At 36.4% G+C, this 18,277-nt stretch overlaps 2 protein-coding genes across 19 annotated transcripts in view; one reads left to right on the forward strand and one right to left on the reverse strand.

Annotated features, from left to right (window-relative positions):
• The window catches only part of il23r (interleukin 23 receptor), a 26,200-nt gene extending 16,611 nt beyond the window's left edge, over positions 1-9,589 (reverse strand). For 2 of the 17 annotated variants that reach the window (XM_077198532.1, XM_077198525.1), the window contains exons 1-4: positions 8,994-9,589; positions 7,912-8,883; positions 4,508-4,699; positions 27-121 (exon numbers count right to left, since the gene is read on the reverse strand). The gene's annotated coding sequence lies outside the window, so the exon portion shown is untranslated. Of the gene's footprint in view, positions 1-26; positions 1,377-4,507; positions 6,694-7,911; positions 8,884-8,982 lie in introns of those variants that run through there. The other 15 variants (XM_077198523.1, XM_077198516.1, XM_077198527.1 and 12 more) reach the window with 12 other exon arrangements.
• slc35d1a (solute carrier family 35 member D1a) lies at positions 5,932-17,968 on the forward strand. Of its 2 annotated transcripts, none has more exons than XM_077198537.1 (12): positions 5,932-6,275; positions 7,234-7,267; positions 9,582-9,668; positions 9,828-9,895; positions 9,986-10,057; positions 10,164-10,232; positions 10,472-10,574; positions 11,545-11,637; positions 14,017-14,084; positions 14,749-14,827; positions 14,903-14,985; positions 16,462-17,968. In XM_077198537.1, the coding sequence occupies exons 1-12, from the start codon at positions 6,052-6,054 to the stop codon at positions 16,568-16,570; spliced, it is 1,089 nt and encodes a 362-aa protein (XP_077054652.1). In that variant the 5' UTR covers positions 5,932-6,051; the 3' UTR covers positions 16,571-17,968. The 2 variants fall into 2 exon arrangements, with proteins under 2 accessions (XP_077054652.1, XP_077054653.1); XM_077198538.1 differs by having other exon boundaries at positions 6,174-6,275; positions 9,553-9,668.
• The last annotated feature ends 309 nt before the right edge of the window (positions 17,969-18,277 follow it).

Consider the following 18,277-nt stretch of genomic DNA (forward strand, 5'->3'; position numbering starts at 1 on the left):
TATTGTAAAAAAAGACCTTCACAAACCTTTCCTAATGCACTCAGAGCAGTAATTTCTTCATTTGGGCTCCTCTGCTGTTGCCATCATAAATGAATATGAGCTGCCTCAAAAGGGCTGACAGCTTTACATAACATCAGGTCACATTAGGAAAATGAGAACAACACATATTAATTCAGCAAATCCTTCTCACGAAGACATATGATTTCTATCTTTAAACTTGTATTTTACATACAAACTAGCTCTGTTGATATCAAAAAATATAATTGGACGTACTAAGGACAGAAATATGATGCTCTGGAACATCCAAAAAAGGCAGAATAAGCCATGTTGTCCTCACGCGTTCCCTCTCACATGTGCTTAGCGAGTGAAAACAACACAACAGAGCAACCTTCCTGCCTGCCCTAGATTTTTTGATCTCTTTTACACTTAAGTTTCCATTTTCAACTTCAAAGTGTTTCTGGGGAAAACCCACTGATATGGATATGGAGAATCTGAGATACAGAGTAATTCAAAGAATGCACGAAATAACAGTATTTAAATAAGCAGAGGTGTTTATAATAAGAAAATAAAAATAATAAACTCCACATAAACGGTGGGAACGACTGACATGTTGTTTACTGTAAAGGTGTGGAAAATTAAAAATGAACAAAACAAAACAAAACAAAACAATGTGGTTAGTGCCAGACTAGTTTGTGAAACTAGCACATATAAACCACAGGAAAGACCACAAGTCTTAAATAAAGTAAAGAGGAAGAAAAGAAAGAAATATTAAGAATAACTCATTTTTTGTATGTTAAACTATACAGTTACTTGTGTTACTCAGAGATTTGGCGACAAAACCTCTTGCAATAGTTACTCATTTCCTTTGTGACCTCAAAGCATTTGATTGCGCAAATGCTGACCTATATGTTATGAGTTTATCAGGAGTTATCTATCTTTAAAAGCCCTCTGTTAGACTACTTTAAGATCTTTTGAAGTGGGGAGAAAGATTCATAACCTATAATAATGGATTTATCAAATATCACATTAAAACATAATGAAGAGAAGAAGTCAAGAAAAAGTTTAAAAAGCAACTTCATCATATACGTGACCTCATTTTGTAACATAAAAAAGCGTGCACAAAATGTGTTTTTTTGACCTCAATTCGTTTTTCAGAAAATCAGTCAGCACCTGCTTCTTTAAACTGTTAATACCTAGAAAATGGAGACTTGTTTAAAATATCTAATGGGCGATCTCAAATGTGGGCTGTAAATGATTGACTTTAATGAAATTGTGGCTTTTTTTTGTCGCGATAAATGTGTTAATAAGGAGTCAAATACAGGGCAGCATATACCCTGATGCAAAACTTAACTCTAAACCTAAAATGAGTTTAATATGTGCTGACTCCTGAGGTAGGCCAGATTTACTGGACATAAGCCAGTGTGTCATGGGTAAATCCAGCTGATGTCTTTGGTCTGCATTTACCAATCTATAGGTTAATTTCTGATTATATATATATATATATATATATATATATATAAAGAGAATATACGAAACTGAAATGTGTCAATTCTGTAAAAGTTAATTGAAGGAATTCCTAAAACCCTTTTGTTTGTTTTTTCCAAGAATTAAATCAGCATCAGCAGTTCCATTGATTTAATTCGAATGTATTCACTTTCTCAGATTTCATCAATGAATGTGAGTGCCTTATGTTTAAATCTACAAGTAAATTACTTGTAGAAATGTTATTGTACTATTTTGTTTTTTCTAAAATGCAAATCTGGTTTGTAGGACAACTTTTTTTTGTTTGTTTTGAGGTCCCATAATCTGCGCACACAGTTTTGTAATCTGTATAGTTTCAGTTTATGAACTGTATTTATAGATTTAAACGGTTCTCTCAGTTTAATAATTTGTGCCGACATATTTATAAACTGTACTGACAAATTTATAATCCGTATACCTTCAATTTAAGAATTGATATGTACAGATTTGTGCACCCTCAATGTTGCATTTGTAAACTGTTCCCACGGATTTAGCCCCTGTAACTTTATTTAAACACCCTTTAGGGTTGCACATTTAATCCAAAATATAATCATGATTACGATTACAGCTGCTGTGATTACCTAATTGTGAAAGTGTTTATAATAGTATTATTTTTATATTTTACCTAAAATTTAGTACTTATAACGTGTTTATGTTGCGTTGAGCATTGTAGCCAATCACAGACATGTCTGATTTTGGTGACAGGAAACTCTTTAATCTTCGATCACGAGGATCACGAGCTCAGAGCAACTGATGGAAATTTCAGATCACTTCTTTACCCAATTCTTGCATCCCCTACTTCACCATGCAGATACAAAAACATATATCCTAAAAGCCTTTCCAGAGTTTTTAGAAATGAAAAGATTGGTGGGTCATTTTCTAATCTAACATGTGGGTAAATGTTGCTCCACATTGTTAGAAAGTGTCTAATTCTGATCCAAAGTCAATTAGAGACAATGAGATGGCCTACTTGATATCAATAAATGTTGACCGTGGTAAAGCTTCAGCACAATGACATTTCAACTGCATCTTATTTTGTTGTTTGTCAACATCACAGCCCTTGGGGTCTGCGTCGCCTCGACGCGTAGTTACAATTTTTTGGAGGTGCACGTCGAGCTACGGCGGAGGGGTAGGAGAGGGGTTCGCGGCGACGCAGAGGGGTCTGCGGGGGTACGCCGTCGATTCGACGCAGAAGCATAAAACAGGCTTTACCGACCCCACCGCCGTAGCTCGACGTGCACCTCCAAAAAATTGTAACTACGCGTCGAGGCGACGCAGACCCCAAGGGCTGGGATTGGTCAGATGCATCGCGATGCAAGCAACCTGACGCAGAACCATAAAACAGCCACGACGCAGTAGGAGTGACGGCGTAGCTACGCCGTGGAGTTGACACAGAAGCATAATGAGGCCTTTACGCCGTAGCTACGCCGTAGGCTGTGCGTAGCGCGCGTACCCTTCGCAACCCTGACGTGCACCTCTCCAAAAATGTAACAACGCGTCAATTCTACGCGGACCCAAGCGCTGTGATTGGTCTGCTAGAACCCCTCCCTCAGGTTTCACATGTTCCCTCTGCATGTGTAACCAACACGTAGTGTATAGCGTAGGGGCTCCGGCGTAGGTCCGACGCAGAAATATAAATCAGCCTTTAGAATGCTAACTTTTAGTGATTTCTGGTAGAAATCTAAAGGCGCAAATTGACGAAATTTAATGAAATAACCACCTTAATGTGTAATGTTGACATTTTTTATGTCGGCATGAAAGCTTAATGTTAAGGGAGCAAACTTAGTAGTTAAATACACCTTTTCACCCTTTTGTTATTATAGCACTCATTTGTTTGGATATGAGTAACTATTAGCTTGGAACATGTTATCTTGACTTATAATATTTATAATAATACATATGATATTTCCCCACTCTTCTTTGCAAAAACGTTTTAGAGTTGTTAAATTGTGAGTTCATACTATGGAATGATATTCCAAACAATTTTCAAAAGGAATTGGATATTTTATATTTTACTGCTGCATGAATGCTGGCATCAACATTTATCAAACATAGGTTAGGCGCTTTAAAAAATAGTAAGATTTAATTGTGCCTTACTCTGCAGCATGCATGTCAAAAAAATAAACCGAACAGGTTTCGCTCCCCTTCTGAAGTGGGAAGGTGATCTTATTATAATATTCCCGTCCTTTAAGCGCCGCCATTTGGTTTTAACGCAATTGCAAAAGTTCGAGCAAAGCATGCAAACTTGTGTAAATGTTAAACAAGTTACTTTGTTAAATGTTTGTTTAAAGATAATATGTTACCTTTAAAAAGTTAAACAAGACAGTACATTTAAGACGTTGAGATGAATCAAAACAACAACTACATAGATCCACTAACCATTTAGAAACGTCCTGGTGCGTCCTCTTCCCGAGTCACTCGCAAGAAGGCTGCACTCTACTACTGGTTATTTTGGATGAGTCAGAATTTCGCGTGTTTTGTTATTGCCGGAGAGTACCCGAAGCTCGTGTAAAGGATCGTCGTCTTCTGAACAGAGCAGCAGCTCATTTGCATTTAAAGGGTCACACACAAAAACGGCGCGTTTTTGTTCACACCCAAAAAGAGCAAATTTGACAAGCTATATATTGTTATAATAAAATATATGGGGTGTATTTTGTGCTGAAATTTCATAGACGCATTCTGGGGACACCATATATTTATATTAGGCCTACATCTTGTGAAAAGGGGCATACTACCTTTAAATTAAGAAGTTCGGAGAAACACTCATGGCTAAACTGGAGGTCGAGGGGACGGTGAAGAGGTGGCTCTATCATATAATAATTCTATAATTCAAATTTGTATTTGAATAGGCTAGTATTGTTAGGCTGCATAAATTAGGAACCAGAAACACTTTCCACAACACCCAATGTAGGCTACTTGTTACATCGTATGAGAGGAATGTCATCTACACTATAGTCTCTCAGTCTTATTCTTATCCCGAGGTTACCTTGTAAGCCGGATCCGGTCCGTATCCAGACCAGATGGTGGACCTGGACCCTAAGACAACCACAACAGCCCTGAATGTCAGCAAAGACCATGACAAACCGAAACCGCATGTGAAGAAGACATGTGAAGATGTGAAGATGACAGCCATTAGCACAGATCCTCTGTAAAAATGGCCAGCTCAATGTATCCAGATCTTTAAGCAGAAGGAGCTGAATTAAATACTCTGAATGATGTCAATCCACAATTCTGATTTGTGATGCAGCCAGGAACCATAATCACACCATGTTGGTTCGTTTGGCCAGAGGAGTACTGGGCTCTGTGTCTGAGCCAGACTGAGCCTGGTTCTCACAAGGTTTATTTTTTCTGCTGAAATTTAATTAATCAAACTGTTAAGAAGATATAAGCTAATTCATTTTGTAGCCATGGCTCAGTACATTTATCAAACTATATCTTCTAAACCATTTAATTAATTCAAATTCTTGTCTTCAGGGTCTCTATAGGTTACATGTTAAAATAGGCTACAAATGGTCTAGGAGTTTAAAAGGTTTATTAAAAAGCTCAAAATGGCTTGACTCAAAAAATCACAGGAAAAAAATATTTTGATTCTAAGTATGGTTGTATACATAATTTAATCTGTGGTGATGAGTATTAAATCTTTTCAATTCAGAACACATTTCAAAAGTAGAACTTAGAAGCGATATGTCTTTAGATTTTCTCTAAGAAACTCTAAAATCTGCTATATGTTACAAAACCAGGGACCTGATTACAATTGCATTGTAGGCTATGTGCAATGACTTGGTAGGCTATTTGTAGATTATGGGTTCACGTGCCGCCAGGCGCTATCTGTCATGTCACACTTAAAAGCGCCAAAACGGTATTTATTGTTTGAATTTCGAAATAAAATTAACAGAATCTCAGGATCTGAGAGCTGAGAATTGGTTTCATATCAAAGTAACCTGCTCTATCTTGTCTGTCACGGTGTCAGTGTCCTCTTTGCTTGACAATTTTTCTCACCGTGAGAAAATTGATGTGTGGCGTGAGAGCGTATGAAATGGGTCAATTGAGTGAGTCTCACGGTGAATGCGTGAGAGTTGGCAGCTCTGTTTTATCAGTAAGCCTTTTTTTGTATTTCTGCATTTAATAACGGCATTTTCTGTTGTAATGGTTTTGCCAATTCATTTAAAATACAACTGTTCCTAAAAGTTGATACTAAATTGATATTGGTGTGGGTATAGGTTAATTTACTACAGTTATTTTATAAAGTTGTCTGGAAACATTTTGTGCTTGGGCTACTTTATGCAAAAATAAAACCTTTTCTGTTGTGTTAATGGACTGTGTTGAGCTACTCTATAAGAAATATGTCCAAGAATTTAAGAAAATCTTATCCCACATTAGCAAATCTATCCAAAATTCCAGTTCATCATGATCATCTTGTGTGGGGCTTAGCCAGTTCTGTTCAATACTGTCGCTCTGTGGGTAATAGCTTTCAGTCAGTTGCCGCAGGGTGGCGACAGAGAACACCGTACATTCGAATGTATATTGGATATGTCGTCACAGCATACGTATCACTGTAAACATGGCGGATTCGTCAACGTGGGGAGGAAGAAAGGCGCTGGGTTCAGAATGAAGCAATGTGAGTTAGGGAATGAAGCGGCAGGGATGGCGGACCAAAAGTTAACGGTACTCTTCAAACTTTCAGCCGCGGTTTTTTATGGAGTCAGCTCTTTCCTTATAGTTGTAGTGAACAAGAGCGTACTGACTAATTACAGGTAAGAGGACTTTAACTAGAGGTACATGCTCTGTATTTTACCAAGTGCTTGACTTTCTGTCTGTGCAGAATATTTGGGATAAGTTAGTTGTTGGCAACTTCGTTTTTGCAGGATCATTCTGTTACGGAATAACGCTGTTTTCCGTGTGCCTATTTGAAAATTCAGTGTAAAACTGAGTATTTTCTCGTAAAAAAACAGTGCATTATTACTACTAACGTTATGCCTTAAGGGACATGTCGAGTTAATACCATTAGACATATACCATCAAATGTAATTCCATAGTATTCTTTAGCGTTTTTGTTGTTGTAATATTAATAGTATTTTTCTGTGACTTTGCCAAGAAAGACATGTTCCTGGATCAACTTATTTTGTTCATCCTAGAACAACATTCCTGATCGAAAACACTATTCCTAACGTTACCACGGAACTTAACCTTTATCCCTAAAATCAGAGGGAAAATATAAGACTGATGTAGCAATTGACCCAGGACACAATCTTGACATAAACTGTAAACTTGTCTCTCACATTTAATTTGTTGATTGGAATGTTGTTTCAGGATCAACAAAGATGTCAATCCAAGAACATGTAACGTTAACGTTACTTGGTGAAGACACGTCTAACCATTTGTGTAAAAGTAGTGAGCCGACTACCTAGCTAGAACAATTTAAGAAGCTGATTATACATTGTTTAACATAGGTTGTAAGAAGGTGTATAAATGGTGTAGTCAAAATTTTAGAATAAACATGCAATTGTTAAATACATGTTTTTAGTATGGACTAAAGTGAGTCATTGATGGAGAATAACATTTCATAGGCTAATTGATAGCACATTGCATGTGATGGCTAATTTTTTAAAATAGCAATCAAAAGTTAGTAATAATGCTACTTTTACATTTAAAAACAAACAACACAAACCTCCATGCCTTTGGTCTTTGCTAAAAAGCAGTCTTTCCAAACAGGTTCCCCTCTTCAATATGTGTTGGGATTGGGCAGGTGAGTTTCCTTTTTTCAGATACAAGGTTTTCTCATTTTTTCAATGCCATACTTTGGTCTTTACACATTAAAGGTGCCTTGTGTAATATCCGCAAAAAAAATCAATTCACTCCACATTCCACACCAGATGGGGGCAGTCTACCTCCAGAAAGTGAATTGATCTACAGTAACAAACGAGAAACGGCATACTCTCTATGCTCCACCCCTACCTTCACAACGACCCTAGAGCCATAGCCGAAGCCGAGCCAACTCCTAATAGAGGACGTTTTGACTCCAAAGGAACGTTGGTCGATGTCAAGTGATTTTTAAATGACATCTTCAAGCTACTCCCCTTCACCAGTGAATGTTCATATTCGTTTTTTTCATATTACATTTTTATTGTTAGTTTGAATTACATTAATTTGACAGACAGCATTCGCTGCTGTTGACCAAGCTAGCGCCATTCAGAGCAGCCAACTCTCACGAATTCACCGTCACCGATTCTGTCAATGTTATTACGCAATTCAAACAAAAAATACCGTTTTGGCGCTTGTAAATGTTAACGTTACACGACAGATCCCTAGCACACGTGAACCGATCATCTCTACTAGCTAATAGTAAAAACACACGAACACTGTTGAAAGATACAGTATGCTACAACTTACCAAAATGTATTCTTCATACATAATACCGACCAATCATTTTTTTAATCAGCGTGCAGAGGTCAATAACATAGCTGGAGAACAAATATGTCAGATTTACCTCAGGAAAGCAATTTAGTAAACATAATATAGCTCACGTAGTTCTCATTACACCTTTCAATGTAGCCAGCGCTAACTTTAGAACTTATATCAAACAGCCTTCGGTACATTTCTATGTTATAACTTCCCGAAAAAACTAAACAAACAAATCTTTTAGTTCTCATATCACTCAACTGAAGAATAAACTGAAAATCAAGCTTGGGTTTTATTACAGGAACAAGTTTTGCTTCTCTTTGAAATTAGAAATTAGTCTCTGCTACTTTTCTCCCTGTCCTTGATTATGGTATGGTTTTTATATGGTTTGATTATGGTTGTATATCAGTTTGCACCTTCTTATCTTCTTTCTTCCTTAGATGCTGTTTATCATGGTGCTTTAAGGTTTATATCAAATTGTAAATCTTAAACCCATCCCTGCACCTTGTACCATAGAGTAGGTTGGCCTTCTCTGTCTACCAGAAGAAAAATGCACTGGTACTTAATTATTTACAAAGCTATCTTGGGGTTGTTGCATTCTTATCTCTGTTGTTTGATGTAGCAGAAAATTATCAAGAATTATTCTCTTCGTTCGCAAAACTTCTATACTCTTTCTGTTCCTTTTACTCTAACTGAGTTAGGTAAGAAGTCTTTTATGTAGGCTGCGCCGTTTGACTGGAATCTCCTCCAATCTAAATTAAAATTAGGAAATCTGCTGAATCTAGACCGTTTTAAATCAAAATGAGGAAATCTGCTGAATCTAGACCGTTTTAAATCAGTGATCCGGCGAATAGAAGCTGATCTAACATTATGCAATTGCTTTTAAGTGTTTTTAATATGTCTGTGTGATGTTTATCTGTGATGGAACTGATTGTACTGCTGCACATTTTGGCCAGGACACTCCTGTGAAAGAGATTTTTAATCTCAGAGAGCTTTTCTGGTTAAATAAAGGTTAAATAAAAAAAAATATATAAAACAAACTTCTAGCGAAATACTAACAGCATCTTACTTACCAATCCAAAAGAAATGTTGCAAGTTCGGAGTCAAACCTCATTTCTTCTTTCATTTCCATTAGTTGTCTCCAACGAAAGAGAGTAGTGCCAATGTTAACTCTGGTTCTGCTCCTTTTTTTATCCGATTTTGTTTGTTATTCCGAGTGCGTTTTTTTCCCCTGCAGCGGGTGGTTGTGGTAAGGGTCTCTTGCCAAGGGCTTCAGCCATTCTTCCGCTCTCTTCCCTGAACTGAACTGTAGTAGTGGGGTGTACGTTCCACACGATTGACATCAGGTTCAAGTACGCCCACAAGCCGTGCGACTTTTCGTGTATTGCAGTTTGGCAGGTGTTGCCCGCATACCGCCTCCCATGGCCGAAACTGGTATTATGACATCTGTCGGGCCGGGGCTAATAATTTAGCATGCTAATTCAGGTTGATATCTCTGCAACACTATAACTTTTCATTTTTTTAATGACATCATCGCCCTTATTTCTTCTCATTCTTTTGATCCGTGTAACTCATTTTTTGTATTTTTTTAACTCAATTCTGACACATGGCACCTTTAATAGAGCGGAGCAGCATTTCCATTGTGTGACTTTCCTCTGCAGATGCTGGCAACAGTTGTTGTGTTACGGGTGGGAAAGGCCCTCCGGGTGATCACTTTCCCTGAGTTTGATGGTAGCATACCAAAAAAGGTGAGGAGTGCTAGTTCATTAAACTTCTGCATGTTGTCACTTGCAAGTCTTATTTGTTGACATGGGAAAAGATACCTACATGGGACTGCAAGACAGTGCTGCTTTGTAATGTGTTGTTCATATCTTGCTTGTTCAATATCTAGCTGCTTGTAATTTCAGACGTTTCCGCTACCTCTTCTATATGTAGGAAATCAAATAACAGGACTCTTTGGAACAAAAAGACTTAAGTATGATACAGTACCATTAAATACATGTCAGCCTTTTTTTTGTATGTTATACATTGATATATATAATCAATTTGTTTTTCCTTCCTTCAGTCTGCCAATGTTTACAGTATTGAGGAGGTTTTCTATTCTCTTTACAATGCTGGCGGAGGTTATCTTGTTAAAGTAAGTAAAAGTTCTCTATTTACTATGAAAATGTTTCTGATAGCTTACATCTAATTAACATTGATTATGATGATAAAACGATCGTTGATTATGTCCCTTGTTACAGGAAGAAATTCTCTCGACCAGTTCAGCTGACAGTATTTACTATGATTCTAGGGGCCTTTGTAGCTGCAAGGTAAAAAACGAAATTTCTTCCCACAGTGACGCATTGTTTTGACCATTACAATTCAGCCTTATCTTGTTTGCTTTAAGTATATGCCTATTATTCACTGCTGTACTGAGTAAAGTCAATGTTTGCAAAAACTGTCACAAAATCATTGAGTATGAGGGGAAGACTGCAACCATTTCTGCTGACATTTAATAACATATCTAATGTTCAAGTCTTTGATAAGTGCCTTTATATTTCTTGTGCAGTGCTGACTTGGCTTTTGACCTGCAAGGGTACATGTTCATTTTAATGAACGATGTCTTAACTGCTGCCAATGGAGCTTTTGTGAAACAGAAACTTGACTCTAAGGTAAGAAAGCAACACATTCATGATCAAGATTACTCAAAGACCTTGAGTGCTCCCTCCATTAAGCAGCAGCTGTTCTCTGTAGTCGTTAATTTAGAAATATTGCTTGCTCGTGCTTGCACAAAATTAGGCAACTCCTCACACATTTCAATAACTGAATGATCTTGATTTTAACCCTACATTTTCTGAATTGCTATTAATGTTCTGAATGTAATGAAGTAATTCACTGCAAAATGTTATTTTGCTTTGAATCGTTTTGTTCATGGTTTTTGAGGATTGGTCTCACAACCTCTCCATTCCTGCATCTGCCTAATTTGGTGTTCTCCACGTGACAGGAATTATGAAGCATTTTGTCCTCGTTTTAAGAGTTAATAAGCCTATTTCTTTTGCTATCCTAACTTCAATCCTATCGGAACCGACCTGCAACCCATTTTGGATTTTAAATTTGTAAAGAACTACTGTTTTTATCATTTTTGTTTTGAGTGCTTTCTCATCTGTATTTTTGCTGCATCCAATCCGAGCAAAAGTACTTCACATATGCATGTTCTAACCGCTTCAAGCGCAGACTTCAATTTATTTGTTAGATATGCCTATGGTTGAATTTGTTGAAACAGAGAGTGCTTGGCAACCTGAGTGGTGTTTATTACATTACCCCACTGACTGACTTGGTCTGAATGTGGACTGATATGTGTTCTATTTGAGGCCTCCAGATGAAGAGCTAGTAGTTTTATGACTGTTACAGTTTTCATTGAAAATGTGGACTACAGTTATCTGGAGCACTGACAACTTAAACAAGGAAGCCGAGATTATGCTCAGTTCCTGTAAAAAAGACCTTTGGCCCTCTACAGAGGTTTACATACCATCTGGTTCTATTTTAGCTAAAGGGCAGCTAGAGTAGAGGGAATCATGACATGGCATTACTGTACCTGATATTTCTGTCTCTGTTTTTTCTTGTTGTCTTTCTGTTCTATAGGAGCTGGGGAAGTATGGCCTGCTCTATTACAATGCTTTATTTATGATACTTCCAACTCTGCTTTTAGCACATGTCACTGGAGATATGGACAAGGTAAGTCTCACAAACACACACACGCACGCATGAGCACACGCACACGTGCAAACACAAACACTAAATACATTCCGCCCAAACACAGGCTGTATATAGGCTTTTTTCAGTTTATTGTTATATACAGTGTTTCACAGCCATTTCATATCACATACCCATCACTTGATTGTGACTACTTACCTAAAATGCTCCCACACGGTATTTTTCACTTCCTTTCTTTTGTTTTTAAACCATTGCTTTTTAAAGGGTTAGTTTGCCCAAAATTCTGTTATTAATTGCTCGCCTTTGTCTTTCCAAACCGTAAGACTTTCGTTCATCTTCGTAACACAAACTAAGATATTTTTTATGAAATCTGAGAGCTTTCTGTCCCTCCATTAACAGCCTACATAAATACCACTTTCAAGCCCCAAAAAGGTAGTAAAGGCATCATAAATGTAAAGTGTTAAATTAATGTTTTCGCAAACAAAGCATTCGCATCACTTCATAAATTTGAGGTTAAACCACTGGAGTCACATGGATTACTTTTATGATATCTTAACTATCTTTCTGGGGCTTGAAAGTGGTAGTTGTGGGAACTTACAATGGAGGGACAGGAAGCTTTCAGATTTAATAAAAAGAAAATCTTCATTTGAGTTCCGAAGATAAACGAATGGATTACGGGTTTGGAACGACATGATGGAGGTGAGTAATTAATGACAGAATTTTCTTTTTTGGGTGAACTTTAACCCTTTAAGCAAGTGGATCCCGCAACGGTTTAGCTTAATGAGAGTCTGCAAATTAATGCCTAACGAAAAATTAAGCTTCAAACACTTCAATACTTTCATTGTTATGTTGGAAAACCCTTTTATCAGAATTATTTTATTTTATTTTAAGCTTGTGTACATTTTTAGTTAAAGCTGTTAAGTTAATAAGCAATATCTCAGGTAGGTTTTTTCCTTTGTGTTTTATATAATGACCCGTTCTAGGTGCTCTAGGCATATTTTGTCCTTGATTGGTTTCCCCTATGTTGTAGTTGAAAACGAAAGTAAAAGAGTAACGTACGTTTGTGTTTTACCATGAAATGAGAGTTCTGTGGGTTTTTTTTTTTAAATCAACACATCATTGATTTATATCATCCTCCCATGACCCACTCACAAATAACTGATATGTTATTTTTTTTATTACTTGACCCGACCCGACTTGTGGATTTTCCGCATCACTAGTCTACACTTGGCCAAAGAGATGTGCGATAATTTAAGACAATATTTAAAATTTAATTGCTTCAATTTTCATTTATATATCTTTTGTAATTTTTTTTTGGTGTTTGTATTTATAGGCTATTCTGTTCCATATATATACACATATGTGTACATGTGTATATATGTATGTATGTGTATATATATATATATATATATAAAAAAAATTTATTTTTATTTTTTCCTCTAGTTATGGCATTCATAGATATTGGCTCGTTAATAAAATGTTTCTTGTTCTTGAACTAGTTGCACACATAGGTAGTTTGGTCATGCTCATTTATGTATTAGATATTGTTTCTACATACCAGATCTTAAATAACCCCAGGACTCTAGTTTTTTTCTAAGAGTCCCATCTCTCAACAAGACCTCATACATACCCGTAGATGATCTGGCAACCACGAACACACCATCTGCTCAGCTGCAGTGAGCTAAGCTCACATTGCCAGGGAACACACACCATTAGTCGTTTGGAACGACTGTGCACGCTTGTCATAAATTCTTCTTGAAATCATAGCAAGCTGACTGAGATAAATTTCAGCATGTCTGTTCCTGCCTGAACGCTTTTCCCATGAAGAAATAACTGTAATTTCTTAGTCAAAAAGTGTGCTAGTTGAATAAACAGTGTGAGCACAAGGCTCAGTTGTTTGGGAGGTTAGGATGACAGGGCCCTGCTCCATGAATACCTCATTTTATTTAGCTCAGTTTGTTCACAGGGAGGCCCCAGTTTATTTGGCAGGCACTGCTTCAGGAAGGAGAGAGGACAGGAGGCAGTGTGTCTATGCACAAAGCCGCCATTATACCAGTCAGTGTAACTATCAGATTGAATGTAGTAGCTTATGAAGTTATTCTTTAGGTATATTCTTTTTAGGTGAGTTCTTCACATGTTTTAAGATGGGTTGAGTAGATTTCTGTTGTTTTTAACCCTCCTTTTGAATAGATTATTTGCATTTTTAATGAAAAACTGTGGTTAATATGGAAAGTCTTTGTTGTATGTGTGACATTTTACCATTCAAGATCTTGACCTACATATTTCCCTTGCAAACGTTTCTGTGAAATATAATGATTAACTAAGGCATACTCTTTATGTTTGTATAATGCATCACATATTTTTCATGCATCCCTAAATGTATTTGTTTTCCCTCCTTAGGCTTTTGATTATGAAGGCTGGTCAGATGTGCTTTTTATGAGTCAATTTATTCTCTCTTGTATAATGGGGTAAGTTGAAATAAAAACTTTGTATTTGGTAAATACTGGGACTGTCAAAGTTGATGCATGCTGTTTAATGCTGTTTATACAGTTTGACATAACTGTTTAATTAAATTTGGTGTGATTATTAAAAAACTGATTGTCAGTAAAACGGTCATTTCATTTTCACTATTTGTATGGTGTAATTGCCATCAAAATCCAACAAATGAAATAGCACCAAAAAATGAAACGCCATCATAGAAATGCAAACACCAGCGGGCTGCTGTCTTTACAAATATAAGTTTAAGTTGATAAAGGGCTGAGGAAGATTATTTTATTAATTCAATGCATTTTCTCTTGGACTGCAGAAGTACTTAAAGCCTCTGATTATTTATTTTAATGGATTTTATTAACTTTTTGCATTGAGTATTAAGGTGCGGTCACATTTACCATTGTTCTGCAAACATTTACCATTGTTCTTCACACATTAAGCTCATGTTCAAGTTGGTCATGCAAATTCATTGCACTGACCAACAGAAAAGCTGCTTGGTTTGAAAGTGTTAGCTGTGCTTTATATTGAGTTTGTCCTTTTTTACTAGCCAAATTTCGCCAATGCAACCGCACCATAGATTTATGATTTTAAGAATTCATCATTCAGCAACATTCATTCTATTTTCTGTTTCTTCATTTGCAGGTTCATTTTAATGTACTCCACCGTACTTTGCACTCAGTATAACTCTGCGCTAACTACTACCATTGTCGGCTGCCTAAAGGTAAGAATGTTTCTTAAACATACCAAGACACAAGATAATGCTTTTGCTATATTAATGACTTTTCTGTCCCTGCAGAATATATTAGTGACATATATTGGAATGGTGTTTGGTGGAGATTACATTTTCTCATGGACTAACTTCATTGGTCTGAACATCAGGTATGAATTGAGCTTTTCCCATAAGGAAACAGATGGGGGGGATGCCAGTGTTTCCCCTAGGATTTTTTTCAGGGGGGCTGGTTGACTCCCGAAACTACTAGTGCCACGGAGCGGGCGTGTTACGGATACGTGGTGGGTTAGGGTCACAATATTTATAGGTGATTAGCACTGATTAGCAGTGATATTGTCGGGATTTTCTAGCTAATTGCCTAAAAAAAATATGATAGCATTATAATATAACAATATGTAACAACAAAGCATAAAACATAAAGCAAAACACACCTGATGCACATTTAGGGCCCTATGAAATCTGTTTTATTTTTTCCAAAAAACAGTTTTTTCAGTTTCATTTATTTTAATCATTAAAATATAACATGGAAGAAAAACTGTGATTTATTCCTTAAATTTGTGATGATCATTTATTTGTATTAGTGTTAGTATTATTATTATTATTACAATGAGACGTATCTACTCTGTACAACAGTAATATATCTGTCAAGTGAAACCGGACTTTTATTTTGACGGGTTGCCGTGAAGACCTTTGAGTTTCTGTGTTTATGACATGACGAGAGTTTTTCTCGAATGAATATGGTCACGAAGTGACTTTCAGAGCGGATCTAGAGACTGGAGATGAAGTTCATGCATTCGTGTCCTCTTATAGGCAAAAACAGCGTAAGCGTCACACGAGCTTGAGTGTGTGTGGTAAATGAAACTGCGCGTCGCCTCCACCAATAATTCACACTGAACATGCAGAATTCATATTTAATAGTCTTTTTGCGGTTTAATATTCACACACCTCTTTATCGCGATTTGATTGCAATTGTACTGAACTGCTTTTTATTTATTCATAAAAAGAGACAAAAGTCCGCGTTTTCTGCATCGCGGAAATCATATACCCAGACAGCAACATGGTGTCGGCCCACATCTGGTACGCGTTTAATCCACATGTACCAAATGTGGCCTGGATCTGGGCCGACTCTGTTGCTGTCTGGGTAGGGACCTACACATTCTTTGTTCTTCATTTTCAAACTTGCTGTTTTTTGTGTAATTAATTACGGGAAGGTACACCGCCATCTTACTCCAACGAAAATGACTTGAACGCACTGCCGTCGTAAACACATCTCCCCACCTCGTAAATAGGAACTTCCCACAGTTCCCAGGAGGACTTGAACGCAGGAGCTTAATTTGCTTAAAGTAACTATTAATGAAGAAAACGAGTAGAATAAATAAATAAAAGTTACAGTAAGAAGTAAAATCTAATTTTTGCCTTTTTAGGATTGTCAACGTCCTCTCCGTTCCTCTTGACATTTTTACCGCTGAAAGATACTGTTACATGGAGCTCGGGTGTCCGATTTTTGTTTTGTTTTTTTGGGGTCATTCATTCAGAGTGGGCTGTCCCCCCAAAACAATGGTAGGGGAAACACAGGATGCATGAATTCATGGTGACGCTAATGATAAATGTACTTGTCTTTCCAGTATTGCTGGCAGTCTTGTGTATTCCTACATTACTTTCACAGAAGAGCAGACCACCAAACAGAGTGAGAATGCAAACAAACTAGAGGTCAAAGGGAAAGTTGCTGTATGACCAATGGTTGGATGCTGCAAAGCTGTGTCTGTAAGTTTTTGTATTTCTCTCAAGAGCAAGTAGGCTGAAGTCACTCCTTGGATTTTCTTGTTTGTTTTTGTGATATGAAGAAGATATTGACTGTAAAAGCTACAGCAGGTGCAGGCAGGACATCGTCTCAAATGAAAGAGCTTCAAACATACTGGAATATGTTGTTCCAGAGTAAATATTTGCCTGTTAATTTTCACTTCTGTGAAGAAGTTAAATTAATGGAATAAACTGTTTTCCTTGGCATGTTGGACACTTGTCATAAAATGGGAAAGATGTTTGTTGAAAACTGTTGTATTGCAGTACTTTTAAATATGTGTTTTAGTCTGTAAGACTATTTATTCTTTATGAGAGATTGTTTTATTGTTTTGAATTGGAAATTGATTTTATTGTTGGGTAAAAAATTTTCCTAGCTATGAAAAGGGAGTTATTTGATACTTTTTAAAAAATAGTTATTTGACAGTTCTGGTACCCTGAGTTTTACATGAATGTTCCTTCAAAACCTGAATGATAAATTGAATGTGAGTGTTTGAGTGTTTAAAATAAGGTACATGTGTGCAACTTAAGAGTATCTTGATGAGCTTTAAAGAAATATATTTTAAGCATTGTCAGTGTTACAGTGTTTAACTTAGACAAATTCTTATAACTGCTTTTGCATTTGGGATGCAGTATCTCCATTTGCTTTGTACTGATGGAATCATGGTTGTTTAAAGGCAAATGGTGTAGTAATTGCACTTTAACAGTTTACAGCTTTTTCTCAGTTGTCAGTGATTTAAAATGAGTATTAGTTTTTGCAATAACATTGAAATACAAAATACAAAAACATTTCAGAATTTTGATATGTTTTTGTTGAACATTATTATGGTTGGGATGAATCAAAAAGAGAAAAATAATTTCTCATACTTGTGTTGGCATTTTTGACCATTTGATAAGATCACAGTTTCTCAGTAATGTTTTGTGCTATACATGTTATACATCTGGATATCCTGATGTATTCTGCGGTTGCTGAATGAATGTCCATTGTAAATCATTTATCCACTTTTTTAATACTTTGTTATTCCATTGCTTTGAGGTTCTGTTTTACAAATAAAGTGCATTTTTGCCCTTTATTTTTATCCTCTAATGTCTTGAAAGGCATTTTTGTTGCAGATATATTTTGTTCAACTTGTTCTTTTTATTGCTCTTTTTTTCATGTTTTTATACAGTTTAGTTCAAGAAACTCCTCTTTGTCAAATTCATGTCTGCAAATGCTCAGTGATTGTATCAGTGAGAAAGAGGAAATGAGTAACATTTAAAAAAAAAACTCAATTCAAAGAATCTGTCCTTTTATTTCATTTTCTGATGTTAAATAAAATGCTTTTCTTTTTAACATTTTTTTCTCATTGTCTATTCCTTCTGTGGCAATAAATTATTTACTACTTTAACTACAGTTTAATTCTATATGATTTTTGCTTCATAAAATCACATGAATTGTCTAACAAATACAAATTAAACCGCTTAAGATTATTATCGGGGAAAACCATCATGGTAGAGGTAAGAGTAATTTGTTGAAGAAAACACGAAAGTCTCAAGTAATGTTAAATACAGATCTTGTCCAGTCGCTGTTCTAAAATCGAATTCATAAGAGAGCCCATGGCTTGAAAATGCTAATTCTCATGCAGTTTTTAGTTCTACAAACTG

This window comes from Siphateles boraxobius, unplaced genomic scaffold, assembly GCF_051911475.1.
Source record: "Siphateles boraxobius isolate OS27281-9 unplaced genomic scaffold, OSU_SipBor_1 41, whole genome shotgun sequence".
Lineage (NCBI taxonomy): Eukaryota > Metazoa > Chordata > Actinopteri > Cypriniformes > Leuciscidae > Siphateles > Siphateles boraxobius.